The sequence below is a fragment of the Sparus aurata genome, chromosome 7 (genome assembly GCF_900880675.1).
Source record: "Sparus aurata chromosome 7, fSpaAur1.1, whole genome shotgun sequence".
Lineage (NCBI taxonomy): Eukaryota > Metazoa > Chordata > Actinopteri > Spariformes > Sparidae > Sparus > Sparus aurata.
This window is the reverse complement of record NC_044193.1, coordinates 10,519,754-10,538,332: the sequence shown is the minus strand read 5'-3', so window position 1 is coordinate 10,538,332 and position 18,579 is coordinate 10,519,754. Positions and strand designations below refer to the sequence as shown.

General features: G+C 44.7%; 1 protein-coding gene across 9 annotated transcripts in view; it reads right to left on the bottom strand.

Moving 5' to 3' along the window:
- camta1a (calmodulin binding transcription activator 1a) overlaps window positions 1–18,579 on the bottom strand; it is a 289,186-nt gene that overhangs the window by 28,979 nt on the left and 241,628 nt on the right. For 7 of the 9 annotated variants that reach the window (XM_030421881.1, XM_030421871.1, XM_030421872.1 and 4 more), the window contains 4 exons: window positions 12,170–12,323; window positions 6,669–6,809; window positions 3,748–6,062; window positions 297–423 (listed from right to left, as the gene is read on the bottom strand). In XM_030421881.1, coding sequence (XP_030277741.1) covers window positions 297–423; window positions 3,748–6,062; window positions 6,669–6,809; window positions 12,170–12,323 — 2,737 coding nt within the window. The remainder of the gene's footprint in view (window positions 1–296; window positions 424–3,747; window positions 6,063–6,668; window positions 6,810–12,169; window positions 12,324–18,579) is intronic. The other 2 variants (XM_030421876.1, XM_030421882.1) reach the window with 1 other exon arrangement.

Below are 18,579 nucleotides of genomic sequence, written 5' to 3'. Positions count from 1 at the left end.
TACACAAAAAAAACTTGCTTATCAGTTACCTGAATATTGTCAACCTGAAGGCTATTACTTCAAACAAATAAATGACAGCTAATGATTTATGTAATGGATAAAACATCTTTTATTGACGAACACAAACTAAGAACCACAACAAAGAAAACCCAAGCATTTTTTTTAATGCTATAATGTTTTTTATGTTATAATGTCCTCTCCTCTCCTCTCCTCTCCTCTCCTCTCCTCTCCTCTCCTCTCCTCTCCTCTCCTCTCCTCTCTTCAGTGATGTGATTTTGAGCACTCTCCTGTCTTACCTGGGCAGTAGCAGCGCAGCACCCCAGGCTGGATGAGAGAGGCTGGGACTGAGATCTGGTCAAACAGGCAGCTGTAGTTTGAGCTGGCCTCTTGCCAGGGCCCAGTGATCAGAACCTTAACTCCACCCTGAAAAACAGGACAAATGGTTAAACAACCTCATAACACAGCTGCCAAGTCAGGTCTAAGAATCCCTTAGATTATTTGTGGTACCCTGCCATCTAGAGTACAAAGATAGGATTGACACAAAGGAAAAGAAAACAACTCTTTTATACTGATTTCTGCTGCCATCGTGTGGATAACAGGCATCATTTCACTGCACCCTTTTCTACCAACACTGAGTTTAAAAGACTGTGCTTCCCTCCAGAGGTTGAAGGTTGGTATTGCACCTCACAACATAATTGTAATACTGACAAGACTGCATTATCTGAGAGTGGTGAACAAGGTGAATGTGTTGCCCATTACATTAAGATCTACATGGTTTGGGTAATACATCTCAGTAAATTATTACTTTTATCATTAAGTTGATGCCAGATGCTGTTATCCATACAAATGTATCAAAAGAGACAGCATGCCATTATGCTTATACATGTCCTTTACAAACTCCATGCAACTGGTGGTATCTGTTTCAAAATTAAAAACCTTTGCTACTGAAGAGCGAGAGACCTGAGTCCTCAGCACTAATGGTGCGCTCATCTGGCAATCACACAGCCCTGTCTCGGCTCCACAACAGGAAAGAGGAAAGAACCTCTAAACAGTTACAACTTCTTTTACAATAATCTCTTTAGGGAATATCTCATCGGGAATGTTCACGTCTATCTTCAAATTCCCATACTTTTGATATAATCAGTAACTTCCACGGTAAATCTGATCATTATTCTCTTTTTTAATGGTATCTGATTTATTTATATCCATTCATCTTATGGAAAAGATGTAATGTCATGATGAAATGTATTGTACTTTCCTTATCCTTATGATCTAAAGAAAGAAAACTATTTAATTGCTGTGTAATAGGTGCTCTAACTGTAATCACATTTTAAAGAAATGGCAAACTACTCACCTTTGAGCAAATATGTAAGGAGCACGATATACCAAAAAAACATTTTTTCAAATATTTACAACTGAAACATTTTACATCATCAAAAAATAAAGACCTAATGCCTGAGCCACCTTTGACAAATCTTGAAAACCTAATTATTACAAATCTGGCTAAAAGGGCACTAGTATCTTTGTTTTATGGGACTCTGATATCTCATGAAAAGGAATCATCTAAAGACTGATTAGAAGCATGGAAAGTCGATATCGGGGAGGATATACTTGAAGAAGACTGGGAAGTGGCATGCTTAAAGGCACAGCAAAATACAATTAATACAAGATTGAAATTGCTCCAAAATAAATGGCTAATGCGAACTTGTATCACCCCAGTAAAATTTTATAAAATCTGTCGGAATATTCCAGATATTTGTTGTAAGTGTTTCGAGGAAAAAGGAACACTGTTCCATTGTGTTTGGGAATGCTCAGAAGTACAATCATTTTGGCAGAGTGTGATGGGGGCCATTTCCCAGATGGTGGGTGAGAATGTTCCCCTGCAAGCCAAACTCTGTATCCTGGGTATATACCCTGAAAATTTGGTCGTCAATTCTAAACAATCAGTATTGATTGATTTTGGGCTTCTTCAAACTAGACGACTGATCGCGCTTTTCTGGAAAAATATACTATTGCCCTCTGTAAAGTCATGGTTGAAGGAGACTGTAACATATCTTGAGTTTGAAGACTTACATATGTTGTTAGAGGAAAAAGAAAACAGTTTGTTAAAGTATCGAAATCTTTTTTGGAATTATTGGAGGATGAGAATGTTGTAATAACTTAAGGTCTTCAAGTTACCACTGCTGCTGCTTTTTCAGTTATTTATTTGTTTTTATTTACTTCTGTTACTACTGTGATATTTTGATTGTTTTGTTGTATTGTACATTTATACATTATCACTACTGCTGTAGTCATTGTTATTTGTATGTTTTTCTTATATGTAAAATGTTGTTTTAAAAAAACAACTATAATCACATTTAATTTCAATGCTAGATATTTTATACAAGATGAGGTTGTCTCTGCATCGTTACAATCTGGTTTAAATTCAAAAGAGAATATTAATTGTAAATATGGATGATCGAATCAATATTTTTCCCTGACTAGTGTCTACAGCTCTTATATGTGTAGTATTGTCATGTATATATGTGTTTTGATAAAATCTAAAATGTCATGTCCTCAATGCTTCAACTTTTTTCCAAGGAATTGTGTCAAAGGTAGAAATTCCAGTTTTGTGCCAATTACCGAGGGGTTCTGTATACTGAAATACTCTTGTTCACTGGTCTGATAACTTTAAAAAAAAACTCCCAAGCATTTTTGCAATTTCTCTCTCTACTTGTTTTTATCTGTTTTTTTCACTCCTCATGTGAATGCCTTCCAGGAGAGCCTGTGTAAATATGTGTCAATATCTAAACAAAAACATCTCCCCCTCCCCATAACGACTAGCTGTTTCCCCCACACATCTTACAAAGTACTCAGATTGAGCATGATCTGACCCTTAGGCTGAATCGCACCTAGAAACTCCATCAGTCAGATTGTAGGGTGGAGTAAGACAGGAAACCAGGGGCGATGGTGTCTGCAAAGCCACTGCTTGTGAAGTTGATGGCTGTGAGCACACAGTAATAACTGACAGCAACTAGGATGAGTTTATCAACACTTTCTCTGGGAGAGTTCAAATGAAAGTCAAGGATTGATTAATCCTTGTAAGCAGCAGGTTTCTCAGATTGGTTTCATACCTCTGCATCACACAAGCATAGAGATCATTTATCAATTTGTTAGTAAGTATTTCCGAAAACTTCAGTTTGTCATCTGCCTTGTATCTTTCTCTGTGTCTAAAATAAATACATACACAAATTAACTTCCAACTTCATAACTGGAAGAGTTAAAAAAATAATAATAAATTGCTGAAAAAAAGAACAAGCTGATGAGTTTTAAATGATTTCTATCAGTATTTAATGTCCCCATACTGTACATCCAAAAGTTGGATTTCATATTCACTCACTGTCCTCAAACAAAGTTAAATCTGGCAGAACATTATACGAACCACTTTGTTGGACATGAAAACAGTGTAGGTCCCTTAACTGTCCATTAAAATCATTTATATTTTAAAGGATAATTGAGCTATTAATTCACATTCATTTGCATTTCATTGATTAATTTAATCCTTTTAACTTTGTTTTTATTTAAAAATGAGTACTTCAGATAAGTTGTGTAAACCAAATCTGTTTAAAACTGACGGACTGCTTAGTTCAAAATACAGGATGAATCACAAAATCTCTTGAGTTAAGTCATCAGTCGGCATTTAAGATGTACTATGAGATATGATAACTAAAAACAGTGATGGTTAATAAAACAGTAAAAGTCACTCACCTCAGGGTAGGACCACTCAGGAGAATAGTCAGTGACCATGAAGAGTCGGCCTGTGGCCTGAAGCATCCCCATCCCCTGGGCCACAGCTGCAGAAACCACCTCTGCTACATTCATGTAGGACAACGAGCCTGCCTCTCCTGCGTTGCCCCCTGCTCCCGCCCCTCCACTCAGAGACTGGGGGCTGCAACAAGGCTGAAGACAGAGCTCTGAGGGGTTGTAGCCAGAGCCTCTGCCCCCTCCGTCTTCCTGGCCTTGCTGGGATGCCCCAGCAGCTGGGTTTTGACTATCAGAGCTATGGGATGTGACCAGCTGGTGAGCATAAAGTGCCCCTCCAGCTGCCATGGTGGCTCCACTGCCATCCACTGAGATGAAGTCATTAATGAGGTCAGAGAACTGGTTACCAAAAGAGATGTCAAAGTGATCCAGACTGATTTCCATGCCTGTCCCTCCGGCTCCTCCATTGGCGGCCCCTCCACCCAGGCCTTGGTGGGTTCCAACAGCGTTGTAGAGTCCCTGGACCATGCTTGTGCCCTGGAGGAGAGGCTGCAGTTGTTGTTGCTGCTGGGAGCGGTTGCTGCCATCACTGCTGTTGTTCCCATTATGAATTGCTACCCCTTCCCCAGTTCCTCCTGTCCCTCCTCCACCACCATCCGAGGCCTGTTGCAGGAAGTGCTCTGCGCCTCCTCCCTCTCCGTTTCCTGCCCCACAGGCCTGAATATGGTCTCCTGGCTTGAGCAGATTCTCAGCTCCATTCTCGGTGGCTCCAGCCTGACCTGAACTCACACTGCCCTGTTGCTCGAGACCCACCACCTCCTCATGCTCAGTGCCCATCCCAGGAAAGCTCCCCTGGTACTGTAGCAGCTGAAGAGAGCCAGCCTGGCCGGGCCCCTCTGTGGGTGAGCCTCCATTGCAGTTGGCCCTGTGCTGGGTCTGGTGGGCCTGGTGGTGGTGGTGGAGGTGGCCGTTGCTGCCAGGGGAGTCCGTCTTCACCACTTGCATCCCCATATAAGCTCCAGAGTCATGGGAGTTGTGCTCCATCATATGTGTTTTCTGGCCCATGCTAGGCCTCCCCTGCTGAGCCTGGCCGGTCTGAGAGGCATCCTGGAGGAAGAAGTTGGGCGAACGATTCTGATGTTGCATGTGAGGACTGGACATGGCCTGACCATAATTCACTGTGGTAGCGTTGGAAGTATAGTCCTGTTTGGCATCAATGGCACTGAAATCCATCTGCTCCAGGGTGGTGCTGGGACTCAGGCCCCCACCAGAAGGAAGGAGGGAGCCTGCTGCAGTCAGAGTAAGGCTGCCCTGGCCTGAACCAGCACCAGATGTCACGGACACCCCACCGCCACAGTTCACTACTGACCCCACCTGGTAGCCGCTCTCCTTGGCTAGCTGCTGCTCAAAGGATGTGTCTTCAGTCTTGATGTTCTTCACCAAAGCTGAGCTGAAGGTGTAACCATTGTCTGACATGGGGGGGGAGCGCTGCAGACTGCCATTGGTGTTTCCGTTGCCACAAGAGGAAGATGAGCTGGAGGAAGAGTTGCCCTCTGTCTTCATCGCACTGCCTCCGTAGGTCTGACCTTGTTTGGGGTTGTTCAGGAAGCAGTCAGGGTCAAAGTTCATATTGGTCTCTGGGATCTTGATGCTTCCAGAGTCTAGACTACTGGATAGGACCAGTTCCTCAGACACCCCAGCTGAAGAGAGCATGGACAGACTGTCTCCTGCCGCATTAGTCCCAGGTTCCCCGACTCCTCCACTGGGGAAGGCAAATTTGTGACGATCAGAGGTCACAGACAGCACCAAGCCCTGTTGGGTGGCATCTGCACCCATCAGGTGACTGTTGGGACCCCCAGTTGGAGACATGCTGTAGACAGGATCTCCAGCGACTTCAGACATAAAGACACTCTGGGAGAGGCCAGACATGACAGAGGCCACGTGGCTCATCCCTGTCACCACAGGGCTGTCAGCCATGTCTGGATCGCTGTTGAGGCCACTACTGATGGAGACGGGGGAGTTCTGCGTGGTGTCAGGGACCTCAACCTGGTTAGTGGACGACACCTCCGTGCTGTTCTGGTGCAGCAGGACGGGCTTGTGGACTTTGCCATTGCGCTTCTCCCTGGCACTACCGCCTCCGCCTCCTCCACCAGAGCTTTTGCCTCCGCCATGGGTGCTGTGCTCTGTCTTCCCCTCTGACACATCGTTGTTCTGTACCTCAGAGTGAGCACTGCTGTAGCCACCTGAGCGGGGATCCACCTTAGGGGAGATGATGCGGTGTTTGGCGCTGTTGCATTTGTGGTGCACACTGCTCCCTGCACCTATACGATTACAAACAAAGGAAAAAGGTTGGGGATTTTGGTGGGTAAGAAACAAGCAAAGACAAAGACCTGCTATTGATTTCCGCATTAGGAATAATAAGAATTGGACAATAGCACTGTTCAGGGAGCAGGGAAAAAGATGGATGTTTTGTTTGCTTTTGTATTTGTCAATTTGTGAAGGATGATTTTCTCCTGGGGGCGACAAAACTTTCTTTTTAGTAAACAGTGAGTGAAGCATATGGGGAGTTTTGGATATGGATTTTATGGATTGTTACTTTTAGTCATCAGAAATAGTAAAAGAGTAATTTGTTTTAAAAATTAGTAAACCACTGATCCACAGACTTCTTTTTGAGTGCCAGCCCTTAGTGAAATTGCTCAGATGAAACTGTTTGATTGATTCAGCATAACACTGGAGAACAGCTGAGATATTTCAGATATGGCTCTGACACAGTTATTAGTAAACATAAACAATAAGCTCAGTAACCTTGAAACTCATTTTTTTTCATAAATCAGTACCAACAGACCTCAACCACCATCTCAGAACATGATTTTTGTGGCCTTTTTTTTTTTCCCTTACTGAACTCCATCCCACCCACTAGCCCTTACCCAGGGTGCCTGTGCAGAGGCAGTTGTGAGTCCGGGGAGGTGGCTTAGTTTGGTGGCTGTCCAGAATCTGTTGCACTAGCTGCTCCACTGAGAAGCCAGAGCTGCTGTTCCCATTGCTGCAAGTCCACTTGATGCCATGAACTGCCGGGAGAGAGGAGGAGACAGAGATGTCAGCCAGCCCAACAGACCACCAGCCACGCCAACCCCCCGCCCCACCCTCTGCTCTCCCTGTCTGTCTGCCAGTATACCTCATGCCGCTCAATGGACACCTCTATAAATTTTAAAGTTACCATGGGAGAATCGAGAAATGAGTATCAATGTTTTCCATCAACCATACTACAAAAAGTCGTCTTGTACACAGACTTTAATGTGTGTACCTTTTGCTATGTTTGCCATTGGTGATCATACTGTTTCAACACCTACTTACAAAGGCCTGTCTAATATATTGGTGGACCTATATTATCACCCGGTATAGTCCTATCATAGATAGATTGGTATCGGCATATATGTTGTTAGATATGTGGGGCTGGACATAACAAATTAGTGCTACTGAAATTATTGTAATTAAGTCATTTTTGGGGGAACTTGTACTTTCACGAGTACCTTTTCAATTCTGTAATTTTACTCGCTCTTAAACATGTATTAAACAATGTCATTTACTTAGTTACATTTGAATTGAACATCATTTTGTACTGAGTAAAATTTGATTGATTTCCAAACCTTTCATCTGCATTAATGTAGCCAATAAGGTTATCCAATCACAAACAGGCCCTGAATGAAAACCCTGACAAAAAAAACAACAACCCTAAACTGTGCAGCAGGCGCAGGGTTGGAGAAACAAAAAACCCTTTGAGTGAGTGGCTGCTACTGATAATCCGTTAAACATCCACGGTTGAAAATTAACTATAACTCTGAGTAGGGTTTGAGAAGAATACTGTTTACTTTTACTTAAGTATTATTTCAATACCAGTAGTTTTAATTGTAATGGAGTAATATTTCAGTAATGTAACTGTACTTGTACTTGCGGATCTGTGCCAATATGATTTTTATTTAATTTCTTTGCCGAACAGGGTGGAGAAAAAGATGCCTTTAGAAAATTGGCAATGGACACATTTCTTTGCTTTTAAAAAAAAAGCATCTTCATTGCTTTCATAGAGAAGCAATGAAGATTGCTTTCCTATAAAACTTGCTTTCACTATGATATTCAGTCTACCACAGGACTGGATTTTCCCCAGAAAAACAGAAGCTTGAATTATGGCACAACTGAAGTGTGTCTGCCATTGTGCAGCAGGGCTCTACTACTTTAATTTCACATGCAACCATAATGGACAATTGTGATCATTTACCATTTAAGTTATTTTTGTCCTTTTTCTTGTTTCTAGCTGTAAAGTATCTCTATTTCTGTGCAAGTACACTGAGAGTAATGTAAACGGGTGTCAAATTCCTCGTATGTTTACTCATACGTGGCCAATAAAGCTGAATCTGATTCTGAGCTCCAATATCTCTTCTCCTGAACATTTGACTTTCTCTTTCTTCCGTCACTGTATAGCCAAGCCCTGTCCCTCCACTGTGACAGTGTCAGTTGCTACTCTGTGGTCTCAGTGCTGATGACTTTCACCCTTACCTCAACCTCTGACTCTAGTGAAAGTCTCTCCTGAAGAACATCACCTAGCTGCTGGGTGTGCTGCTGCACCAACAAGAAAAATGCTTTCTCCATTAAAGCTCCACTCCATACCTCAGTCACACCTCACTTGTTAGCAGCTCCTAACACAGCTCCACTTGCCAACCAGCTGCCACTTTTGGTGAGACAGATACTGTCGTGGTTTTAGTGTCTGTAAGGTGGTAGGAGACGAGTATGGCAGTGCTCAAGTTTTCAAGCGGGAAAAAAGGTAATATTTAAGAACTGAGGCATATTTAGACTATCAAACAAAATCAAACCTACTTTAACTCAAGGTCTCTGCACTTCAGTACCTTCTTTGGTAAAATATGCGAGAGAGGGCGATGTATAAGGAGAGCGCGGTTCAGAGCATGTATGACAAACAGTGTTAATTTGCTTAGTGTATGTCTATTTGCATATGAGATAAAATGATACGGAAACAGCAAAAGAGTGTGAGGCCAATGCAGATTAAAGACAGAGATAGTTAAAGTGGAGTGAAAAAAAGCTGGGAAACATGATTGGATGACTGTGATAAGGATCTAACTTGAAAGCTTTCAGATCCTTTGGAAGATTACAGACTGGTCACCAGCAGATGTCAGCAGAGCTGCTGTGATCAAGTGAAGATCATACGCTCCGTAGACAACTCTACTGTGGCAGGTTATAGAAACATGAACAGGATTCATTTTGATCTATTATATAGTCAGATTTATTCAGCCATTAATTCAGAGTGACTGAGCTGAAAAAGAGATTGGATGTGAAGTGTGACAGGAAGGTTTCATCTAATGTCATTATAATTACTGAACAAATAATTGTGTCTGTCTAGAGAACACATTAGAGTGTGTGGCTTGAGTCACCTCCTGATGATGTGTAATGCAACAGTACAAATTAGATGATCCTAGTATTACTGACACAGAGATGATAGGGCCATGGGCGTACTAAAAACGCTGTCATGAATCCCTTGACAAAGCCAGCAGGGAGGCTGCAGGACAGGAGTGCATCGGTTCTGCTAATCTGATTCGGAGAGGGCGACAGAGCAAGAGTGAGAGCCTAATACAACAGCTTACATCCACCATGTAGTGCCTTCCCTATTTGTCCAAACAATCTTGTCTCCCCTCTGCCCTGATCCCTCATGCCAGAATTGCCAAAGCCCTCCTCATGTAGACGGGCGTCACCCCCGGAGGCTCTGGGTTGTTGACGTACAGTTACCGCCGTGTCTGCCTGTCTGCTCTTCTCACTGAGGGTTATGTTTCAAAGCAGACATGACAGGAGCAGTGCCACTAGGTTTAATCCCAGTGGCAGCAACAGCCGAGGCACCAAACAGCAACCCAGTCACATCATCATCCCGATGACTGCGTCCTGTCATGAGCAGCATCACCCAGCCCTAATGACAAACACAGATGATCTGTAGGACACATGCATATCCCATCTGGCTGCCTCTGCACCATTGGACACTATATGGGACAGTGGAGTACAATAGTTCGCATGATGGCTGGCCCTGTCTGTTTTGCCTTGGTCTGTTCTTCTCTGACCCTGTCTTTGTAGCCTGGAGACAGGACTTCTGTCTGTCTGAGTGTTTGTTAAAGCCGCTCATGCGCTATCTGTCAGCAGGCTTGGGGCATAGCTTGAGAGAGCGCTGCGTGTTTATAGCATTAGACCAAAAGAGTGAATCAAGCTGGCTGCCTTGTCTATGGAACTGTAGCGTGACTGAGTAGTGATGCCATTCTCCCTCCTCTACCCCCCTTCCTCACCCCTCACTTCTTCTCTTTCTCATCAAACACCGCAGGGCGTTAAGGAGGAAGAGGTCACACACGGCAGTGTTTCACAGGGCTTATATTTGAACTGGTGTGTGTGAGCATCCGTGCAACTGAAAGTTTTTTTTTTTTGCGACTGAGAGCACGAGTTTGTGTGCGTGTTTTTGTCGTGGGGAGAAGGAATAAGCTCAACTGATCCATGAAATCCACACTTTTCCTTTGTTGTTTTTTTTTGTATCATTAGAGATGTCAAGTGGTTCGCGCACTGAAATATCGTGCAGAGAATCACAAAAAGGAGGGGTAAGATGGAAGAGGGCAATTATATTGCAAAAGTTGACAATGTTCAGGAAAAATAACTATTTGACATTAAACTAAGGGTTTGTGTGCTGACAAGAATCAGCATGTTAAACAGGTACCGTCATTACTATGCAAGAACATTTTCTTCACATACTGCAACACACCGTATAAGACTCACTGTCTGTGCACTCCTGCAATCTTGCCTCATACTACAAAGTGTGACGGCTTTTCAAATTCCTGATAAAAGGAGAGGAGAAACTTCCCCAGCCAGTTTAGCTATACAATCTCTGAGTAATCAAGGAAGTTCTGCTATGATCCACAGCCCTGCACACATATTAGAACATTCCTGTGCAAAGCAAAATACACATCTACTTTTGAATGCAAGTTTCCAAAGATATAGGTCAGTCTGGGAAAAATAAATGCTGTATGTTAAGGGCTAATGTTTTAATTAAGATTGAATGCTGCATGGATAATATAGCATAACTTCATCGCATCAAGTCTTTTCTCTATACAGTGGGATGGCGGTTGCTATCTTACAGGACCACTAGATGGCAATGTTGCTCCATCGCTGAGCCTGTGTTGACATGCTGGCTGGTCCAGTAGAAAGAGAGAGGGATGGAGAGGAGAAGAAAGATAGAAAGCAGAGACAGAAAGCAGAAGAGGGATTTTTACTCTTTACGTAGCCCCCTCATGTAGCCTGGCAGCTAGAAGGCATCTCACACTCACCCTCTCTGTCCCAACAACTCCCAAAGTTAATGACTTTATGCATTACTGCAAATGGCGCTTCGTTTTTACATTAAGCCACAGACATAATGAATACAGTAGGCTGTTGTTGTTCAGTGGCTGTCCTGAGGTAAGGCTTTATGTTAAAATATGTCCTGAAACTGATAGCGAGCAGAACAGTGAGGAGGATAACAATACAGCCGAGACCTCAGTGATGATGGTCCTGACTGCCTTGTCAGTATGCAGCCAGCATGTGTGTGTGCTTGTAAAGCTGCTGACACGTTCCTCTTTACCTGGCCACATCACCAATAATTGGCCATCGGAATATCAGTCACAGCCCTGCCAGACACGCCTGAATCACAGTGTGGCTGTTAAAGGTATCTTAACAGCTCTCTGAAAGATTTTCAATACCCCACAAGGTCCCCATTTGGCTATTATCATCATCAGACAAACCCTGACTTTTTCCAAAACATTGCCTCAATCTCTGGGCAGGTCTAGAGACCCATAAAAACACATAGTGCATCTCGCAGAGCATTAGTATAGCTGATAACATCATGGATAGGAACAGGGAGACTCGGAGAAAGGGTAGAAGCGGGATTTCTGGTGAGTCAGACATTCTTGCTCCCACGCACTAACATGAATCAATAACCAGCTTGCTGCCCTCCTCTTCCTTGACTTCCTTCTTGGGCCAGAGATGAGACGCACTCTCAGCCTGGCCAGAGTGGTGCCAGAGGTCGAGGGAAGGGCTGAACTTTGACCCATTACTAGCAGATGGCTCCAGGAAGAATGCACACTCATACAACAGCGTTGGAACACTGGCCGAAGATGCTCTCTGACTGAGGTGCTGAGGGCACTTAGTGTACCAGCTTTCAGCTAACAGGACCAGACATTAAATCCTCAGACAAAAACAACAGCCACTATGTTTAGTCTTTCCATGCAGGCAGACATGTAAAGACTATCAAGGCCTTTTTAGAGGAGACAGCAACTGTTTGTATTAAAGGCTATGAATCAAAGCTGAGACTGGAGAGAGAAGAATTGATAAATGCATACTGCTGAATGATTCAGATACTCACACATGGGCTTGAGCTGGCCAATCAGCTCCTCCTTGGTCCACTTGGCCCACTCCTTCTTGTCTGTATTGATGGAGCACAGGATCGGACCACATGGTTTCCCACAGTCCTCGATGGCTGGAACATTCAAATAGTGGACGAGCACAATATCAGGGTTCTGCAGGAAACACAGAGGGAGAGAGAGAAGCGAGGGGTTCCATGAGATGACACAGAGGAAAGTGCATCTATGAGCATGGTTTCTTGAGGATACAATAGTGAGGAGTGGTAGTGACACATAGATACTGTGGCTCAGCTGTTAGGGCTTTTATGTGGAGCATGCCAGCTGGTTGGTGAGAAGTAAAGTGTTGCTGAACTAGAAACACTGGATGGTACCCACACACACACAATAGAGCCCAAGAACAGAAGAGTAAATGCACAATCCAAACCACAACCAGGGAGCAGAACAAATCTGGGATCAGAAATGTGCAATAATCTCACTCATTATGTGGCTCTCTGTATCTCTCTATCTCCAAATGTGTGTGTGCTCGGATGTGTAAACTAGCGTCTGCGCTCGCGCGCGCGTGTGTGTATTTGTATGTGCATATGTGTGATAATTACAATGTGTGCTCATGTAACACACTTATGGCATTTTGTCAAGTCCACCCACATGCTGAGTTGATGCCCTCAATTAACTCTGCCTGTATTTACCAAGTCAAAACTCAACGATTTGCCGCCTGCAAATTGTTACCAGGTTACCTCTCTGCAAATTCCCTAAATTGACAGCTTATGAATAATAGGTAGCGTTTAAAGGAATGTTGTGCTGGTGTGAGTAACATCAATTCGCTCCTGTAATCATGAAACGCTTTGATTACTCAGCATGGCAAAGACTCACACAAAGAGTGTTCCCGTTTCAGTCCTTATCGCTTCCAATTTATTATACACATCCGACTGCCACTAAGCCCACGCAAACTTAACTCACAAATACTGCACAATATCCAAACACCGACACACAGGATACAAATAAAAGCCGCTGATTATAACTGACCTGCGAGCAGCCAAATACAAGCAGATATACAGCGTTTGGGAGAAAAATTATCGGCAGATGTATGAATAAACAAAACCAAAAGGACGTGCATGAAAAGAACACGTGCATGCGTGCGTACACTCGAAGCTAAACAAGTCACAAGAATCGACAAACCAACAAAGACCTTGATAGAGAAAAATGCTGTGACAACATGTGTGTGTGACTGCAGTTTGAAGCTTCATCAGTACTAAGTGGCAAATAAATCAAGGCGCTGCTGCTGTAGGTCTGTGCTCCCTCTCAGTGTGAACCATTAATCTACAACTACACCCCCCTCTCTTCCTCTCTCCTTCTCCCGTTTCATCAGACAGGGGTGTGGTTGGGGGCGAATGGATCCAAAGAAACAAATACTTCTTTGAAAAAAGCATCCAAAATGTTTAAATAACTACCACTCTCTGAGTGTGTCTCCAGTAGTGGAAGAGCAACAAGTCATATGTGAAGCAGTGTATTAAGGACAGATTATGTTCCTCAAACACTTTCTCCAGGAGCTGGAGCTGGACATTACAGAATGTTATCTCACTGCTTTCCTTGTCCCCTGTCATTGGTATGGACACTGGGCGATGGCTGCCCTGTTTGGATGGAGATGGCACAGGGTGGTGTGTGATGCCCACAGATGGCATCACCAGCTGTGTCAATAGCGAAGAGATGCCCTCAATCTTTACTTGGTAAGAGAGCGTCAGATGTAGACAGCTTCATTCAATTATGAGCGTGCATATGTGGATGTATGGGTGCGGGTGGGAGCGAATATGCGTAGACGCACAGCTCTGGCATTAGTGTGGGCAAACATACGAGCACGGAAACACACACAAACTGAGCAAGGACAAACACATTAGAATACCTTAACAAACGCATCTAACTGAAATGTTAGCTGTACACGATCATTCACATGGTTAAGCACAATCTCCTCCTTCCAACACCCACACTCCCTGCTGTTTCCTACCTTTTCACATACAGCCACACAAACATGCGAGCAAACACACACTCCACACAAAGGGAGAGATCATGTGGCAGCGTTAAAGCTCATCAAAACCCGAGTAATCTTCGATCCGTCAGTATGGAACTCCCCCTCTCTTTCCTCAATCTTTCTCTCTTCATACTTTCCCACATATTTAACAGTCCCCCCCCCCCCCCGACTCAGGCCTACATCCACTCTAGGACGAAAACAACACAATGGAAATGTAAGGCATAACATAAATCTATCAGGATGGTAATTTAATTTAATTTCCTGTTGGCTGCCTTTTCTTTTTCCACAGTGTAATATCAGGAGTTGGTTCTCTAGGAGTAGGGGGGGAAAAAGGCTGAGGGGGAACTTTTTGCCTGGATACTATTTTCCAGAGAAAATGAGATCTCATTAACTTATTGATTAATTGTGTAATGTAGTCTTTTGGTTGTTTTTTTCCGCTCGTTTCCCATGCGAGTCTCAGGGCAGCTATCCAGCCTCACTTCCGCAGTGGAAGGCTAGACTGGGATACAGTTGCAGGAGCCTGTGGTGTGCATGTGTGAGGAAGGCGTTTGTATCGCTTGCATGAGACAATGTGCGCATGATAAATGTTGGCCATATTTCTATGCATGTGTGCCAACAAGTCACATGTTAAGGCCTCTTACAACAACATTCACATATCGTGTATGAGTAAAACGTAGCGTGTCTCCAGCCAGCATTTTGATGTTGCTGCGTTGTGTTAATGTTTACTGCGCCTCCCTAGAACAGATGGATAGATGTTGAGATAATTACTAGCAGAGTCTTGGGGAGTCAGCCATGGGGGCGGAAGGCCTGCTGAGTGGGTGGTGGAGCGCCTTCCTGCCCCTCCTTTCACCACTCTCTCTCTCCCTCTCCCTCTCTCACAAACACACGCAAACACATCAGCATACAAAGACACGCATGCAAATAAGCAAAGACGGTACAGACAGTCACACACGCACACACACACACACTCGCGGCCTAATACACAGTGCATCAGACACAAATGAAAAAGTTAGGGGTGCCAACACTTTGCACACCCATGCATATGCGATATGCAGGACATCGCCATCGCAACCGGAGGATAAAGGTGCTGTTGTAGCCAGGCAACAGGTTTCTCTGGCACCCACGCACTTAGAGTCAGCCAGTGCTCCAACGTTCTTTCAGTGACTGCCTACCTCATCCTGAAGTCATACACCCTGTTCTACTCCAAAAGACAAGGAGGGAGAAAAAGATTTACTAATGGAGCTGAAGACACACATGGAGTTCGATGTCGGTGAAAACAGATATAATGACCTTCTACTTTGTGCTGAATGTGAGCAAGTGAATGTTGAGCCGCGGCGGAGATATAACTAACTGAGACTTGAGCACAAAAACACGTCTTCTGGTAGAATCTGGCATAAGTGGTCAAGTGATGTGTCTGCTGTCTCAGTGACCCTGCCTCCCTCCTGGAACACCTCCATGTAGCTGCTACTCCAACAGCTTACCGCAGCTCATTAAGACTCAGAGAGCAAGGGAAAGAGTCAGAGTTCCGGGTAGAGATACGTGGAAAGACAGAGAGCGACAGAGACAGAAAGAAGAATGGGAGGAACAGCTCTTATAATGTCAGGCAGGCAGCTCTGCTCCATGCTTGTACTCTACCATAGAAGGCCTCGCTTTCACATCCCGTGCACAGGAGCGATAAAAACACCATTAACATGAAAGGATCTTAATTGAGAGGGGATGCTTCATGCAACGTGGATGAGCCTGGGAGTGCAGGGGGAAACCTTGTTCCTCTCTGATAAAATAACCCACACCAAGGAATGGGGGCTTCAAAGCCTGTCAAACTGAAGGAGAGAGCAGAGCAGACAGGGGCTCAGGTATGGGAAAAGGCCCCCCTTTTCCATTTTTACTCCAAGGAAGAAACAAGGAAAAATAAGCAAAGGAGGAAAGGAACGAGATAGTTCTTCATGGGAGAATTGAACTAGCAGGCTGCCGGGAGATCCATTTCAATACAAAATATCATGAAAGCAGCAGCAGTCAATTGTTTTGTCAAAAACATTCAGGATAGAAGGTATAAATACAGAGGGGATGTGACTGTGTTGGTGTATTTGTGTTTGTGGATCTGTCCCTTTATGTTTTTTTGTGTCTGCCTACATAAAATCATAAATAGCGTGTGAATGAGTGTCTAGAGGCAGATTTCTGTATGTTGGTTGGCGTACGCACATCAGTATGCATGCAGAATGAGCCCAATGAGCTGTGAGTGTAAGTCTGAGTGCATCTGCTATTTTGACTGCATATTCATGCTGTCTGTGCTCGCAATCCGTATTAGAATTTGTGGTGTGCATCCTTGCATTTGTCTGTGCAGTTTCATGTGCATGAGGAACACACATGTACTGAATGCATGTGTTTCATGTCGTGTGCTGTGGTCCACTGAATGGGTACGAGGGATTATTAAGACCCTGCTCTCTTGGCTGTGCGGGGGCAGTTGCCCTGGCAGTGGCATAGTGATGGATGGCGTAGGGTGCCAGTCATTAGGCAGCCTCCTGGCCTCTGGCACTGAGGTTGCACTCTTAAACACCGACCTCCCCCGCCTGTCCCCAAACACTGCTGCTCATTTCAAGGTCAACTGCCTCTGTGGTTCTGTAAGTTCACCTCCATGAGGCACAAGACTTCTTCCTTTTGTTTGGAACCTTTATCGCTCACTGCCAACGGGTGTGTTTTGGAATGTGGGGGTGGCTGGCTGGTGCCTTGGCTCGTGCAGACACACAAGAAGCACAGACACACGCATGCAGCGCATGAACACACACAGACGCACATACAAACGCACACACCGAGGTAAACAAACGTCAAAACCCTCCCAAAAAGGCAGCAAACAGCCTGAAGCTCCTGTCTACGTAGCAGAGCAATCCCCCAACTGAACCTGCTCTCCCCCTCTCTCTCCAGGTCCTGTATGACAAACTCTTTGTTTAAATGTTCCCAGTTTAGAAAGCAGACACCCTAATTGGGGTGTCTGGAGTCACCGCTCAACTTAGCTGCTACAGTTCACCCTCTATTGCACCCGGCTCTCCACCAACTACAACACTGCCTGAGTGCCAAGCTAAAACGATGCCCATGGTGGGTACCGATCCAGGGGTAAGAGCCAGTTTACAGAGGGTTTCTTAATGTGAATTGCCTCAAATGCCTCTGTCCAAGGTCTGCGAGAGAGATGACAGAGCAGGAGGCACAGCAGGAGATCCTGATTTAGGGAAGATTCATACTCCACCTCTTTACCTCCACTACCTAGTGCACTGGCTAGGAGATATGAAAGGCAGAGCTTGGAACTTTTGAGGAACAGGAAGAGGCCAGCATGTTTGAGCGTGTTTCAGAGGAAGCCAGGGGCTGAGGCCTGTGATGTTTAATTCAGTAGCACATAATCACTCCGATGGAGTTGAGAGCGGGGCTTTAAATAACTCAGCTTAGAGGGGCAGAACTGCTTCACTCTGGGTGGGGGAATGCAAGTCTATGTGCATGTGTGTGTGTGCGCAAGTGCACATGTCTGTGCACTTGTGTGTGTAATTGTGCATATGTGAGTGCATTTCGCATTTCTACATGTCTGTGAGTGAGTATGCACGAGAGTGCTCCTCTATTTTTGTGTGTGGCTCCTCCCTGCTTTGAAATATTTTATTTGTGCAGTGCACCACAGTAAAAGGTGGAGAGTGTTTGTTGCTGTGCCAAGCATCTGCATGCATTACAATAAAAGTGCAAAAGGCCAGTATTCAGAGCCTGAATATGGAGGAGCATTCTGGATGCCAAGCAGGCAGGCAGTAAGTCAGGCAGTAAGCCGGGCAGTGAGGCATTGAAGCCCCTTTAGCTGCCACAACTCAACTCACAGTTTACAGCCTACTTATTCTTCCTAAGGCCCTTACAGAGCACACTGCCCTCTCCATTAGTTGTGGTGGTCCCATGTGAGAGGCCATGCTGCCCAGGGGCAAGCTGAGAAAAGGCCATCAGGAGTCCATCCGGCTGCCATAATGGCCTTGGCTGAGCCCATGGCACTGATCCTAATATTCAGTGTCCATCCAGGTGACACCGAGTCACACTGGAGAATAAGGAGGGAAAGGAAGTTACTGAGCTCTTACAGACACAGGGAAGATTTAACCATGGCTCTTTTTCTTTTGTTTCCGCCTCGAAATAACCTCTCAACCTTTGGCTTTCTCTGACTCTTTTCCACTTGTTTGCTCTCTCATTTCATCTCTTCCTCCTAGGGCACAGTGCAATTCATTTGGAGGAGGAAAACACGGCTAATGCCATCTCTCTATATTCCCTCTCTTCTGCTCTTGCTCCCTTTCATATTGGTGCTGAGTCTGATTTGTTTGTGTGCGTCGTCTTTCTCCCCGTGCCAGTCGACAAGGCGTGCTATTTATGTGCCTCTGC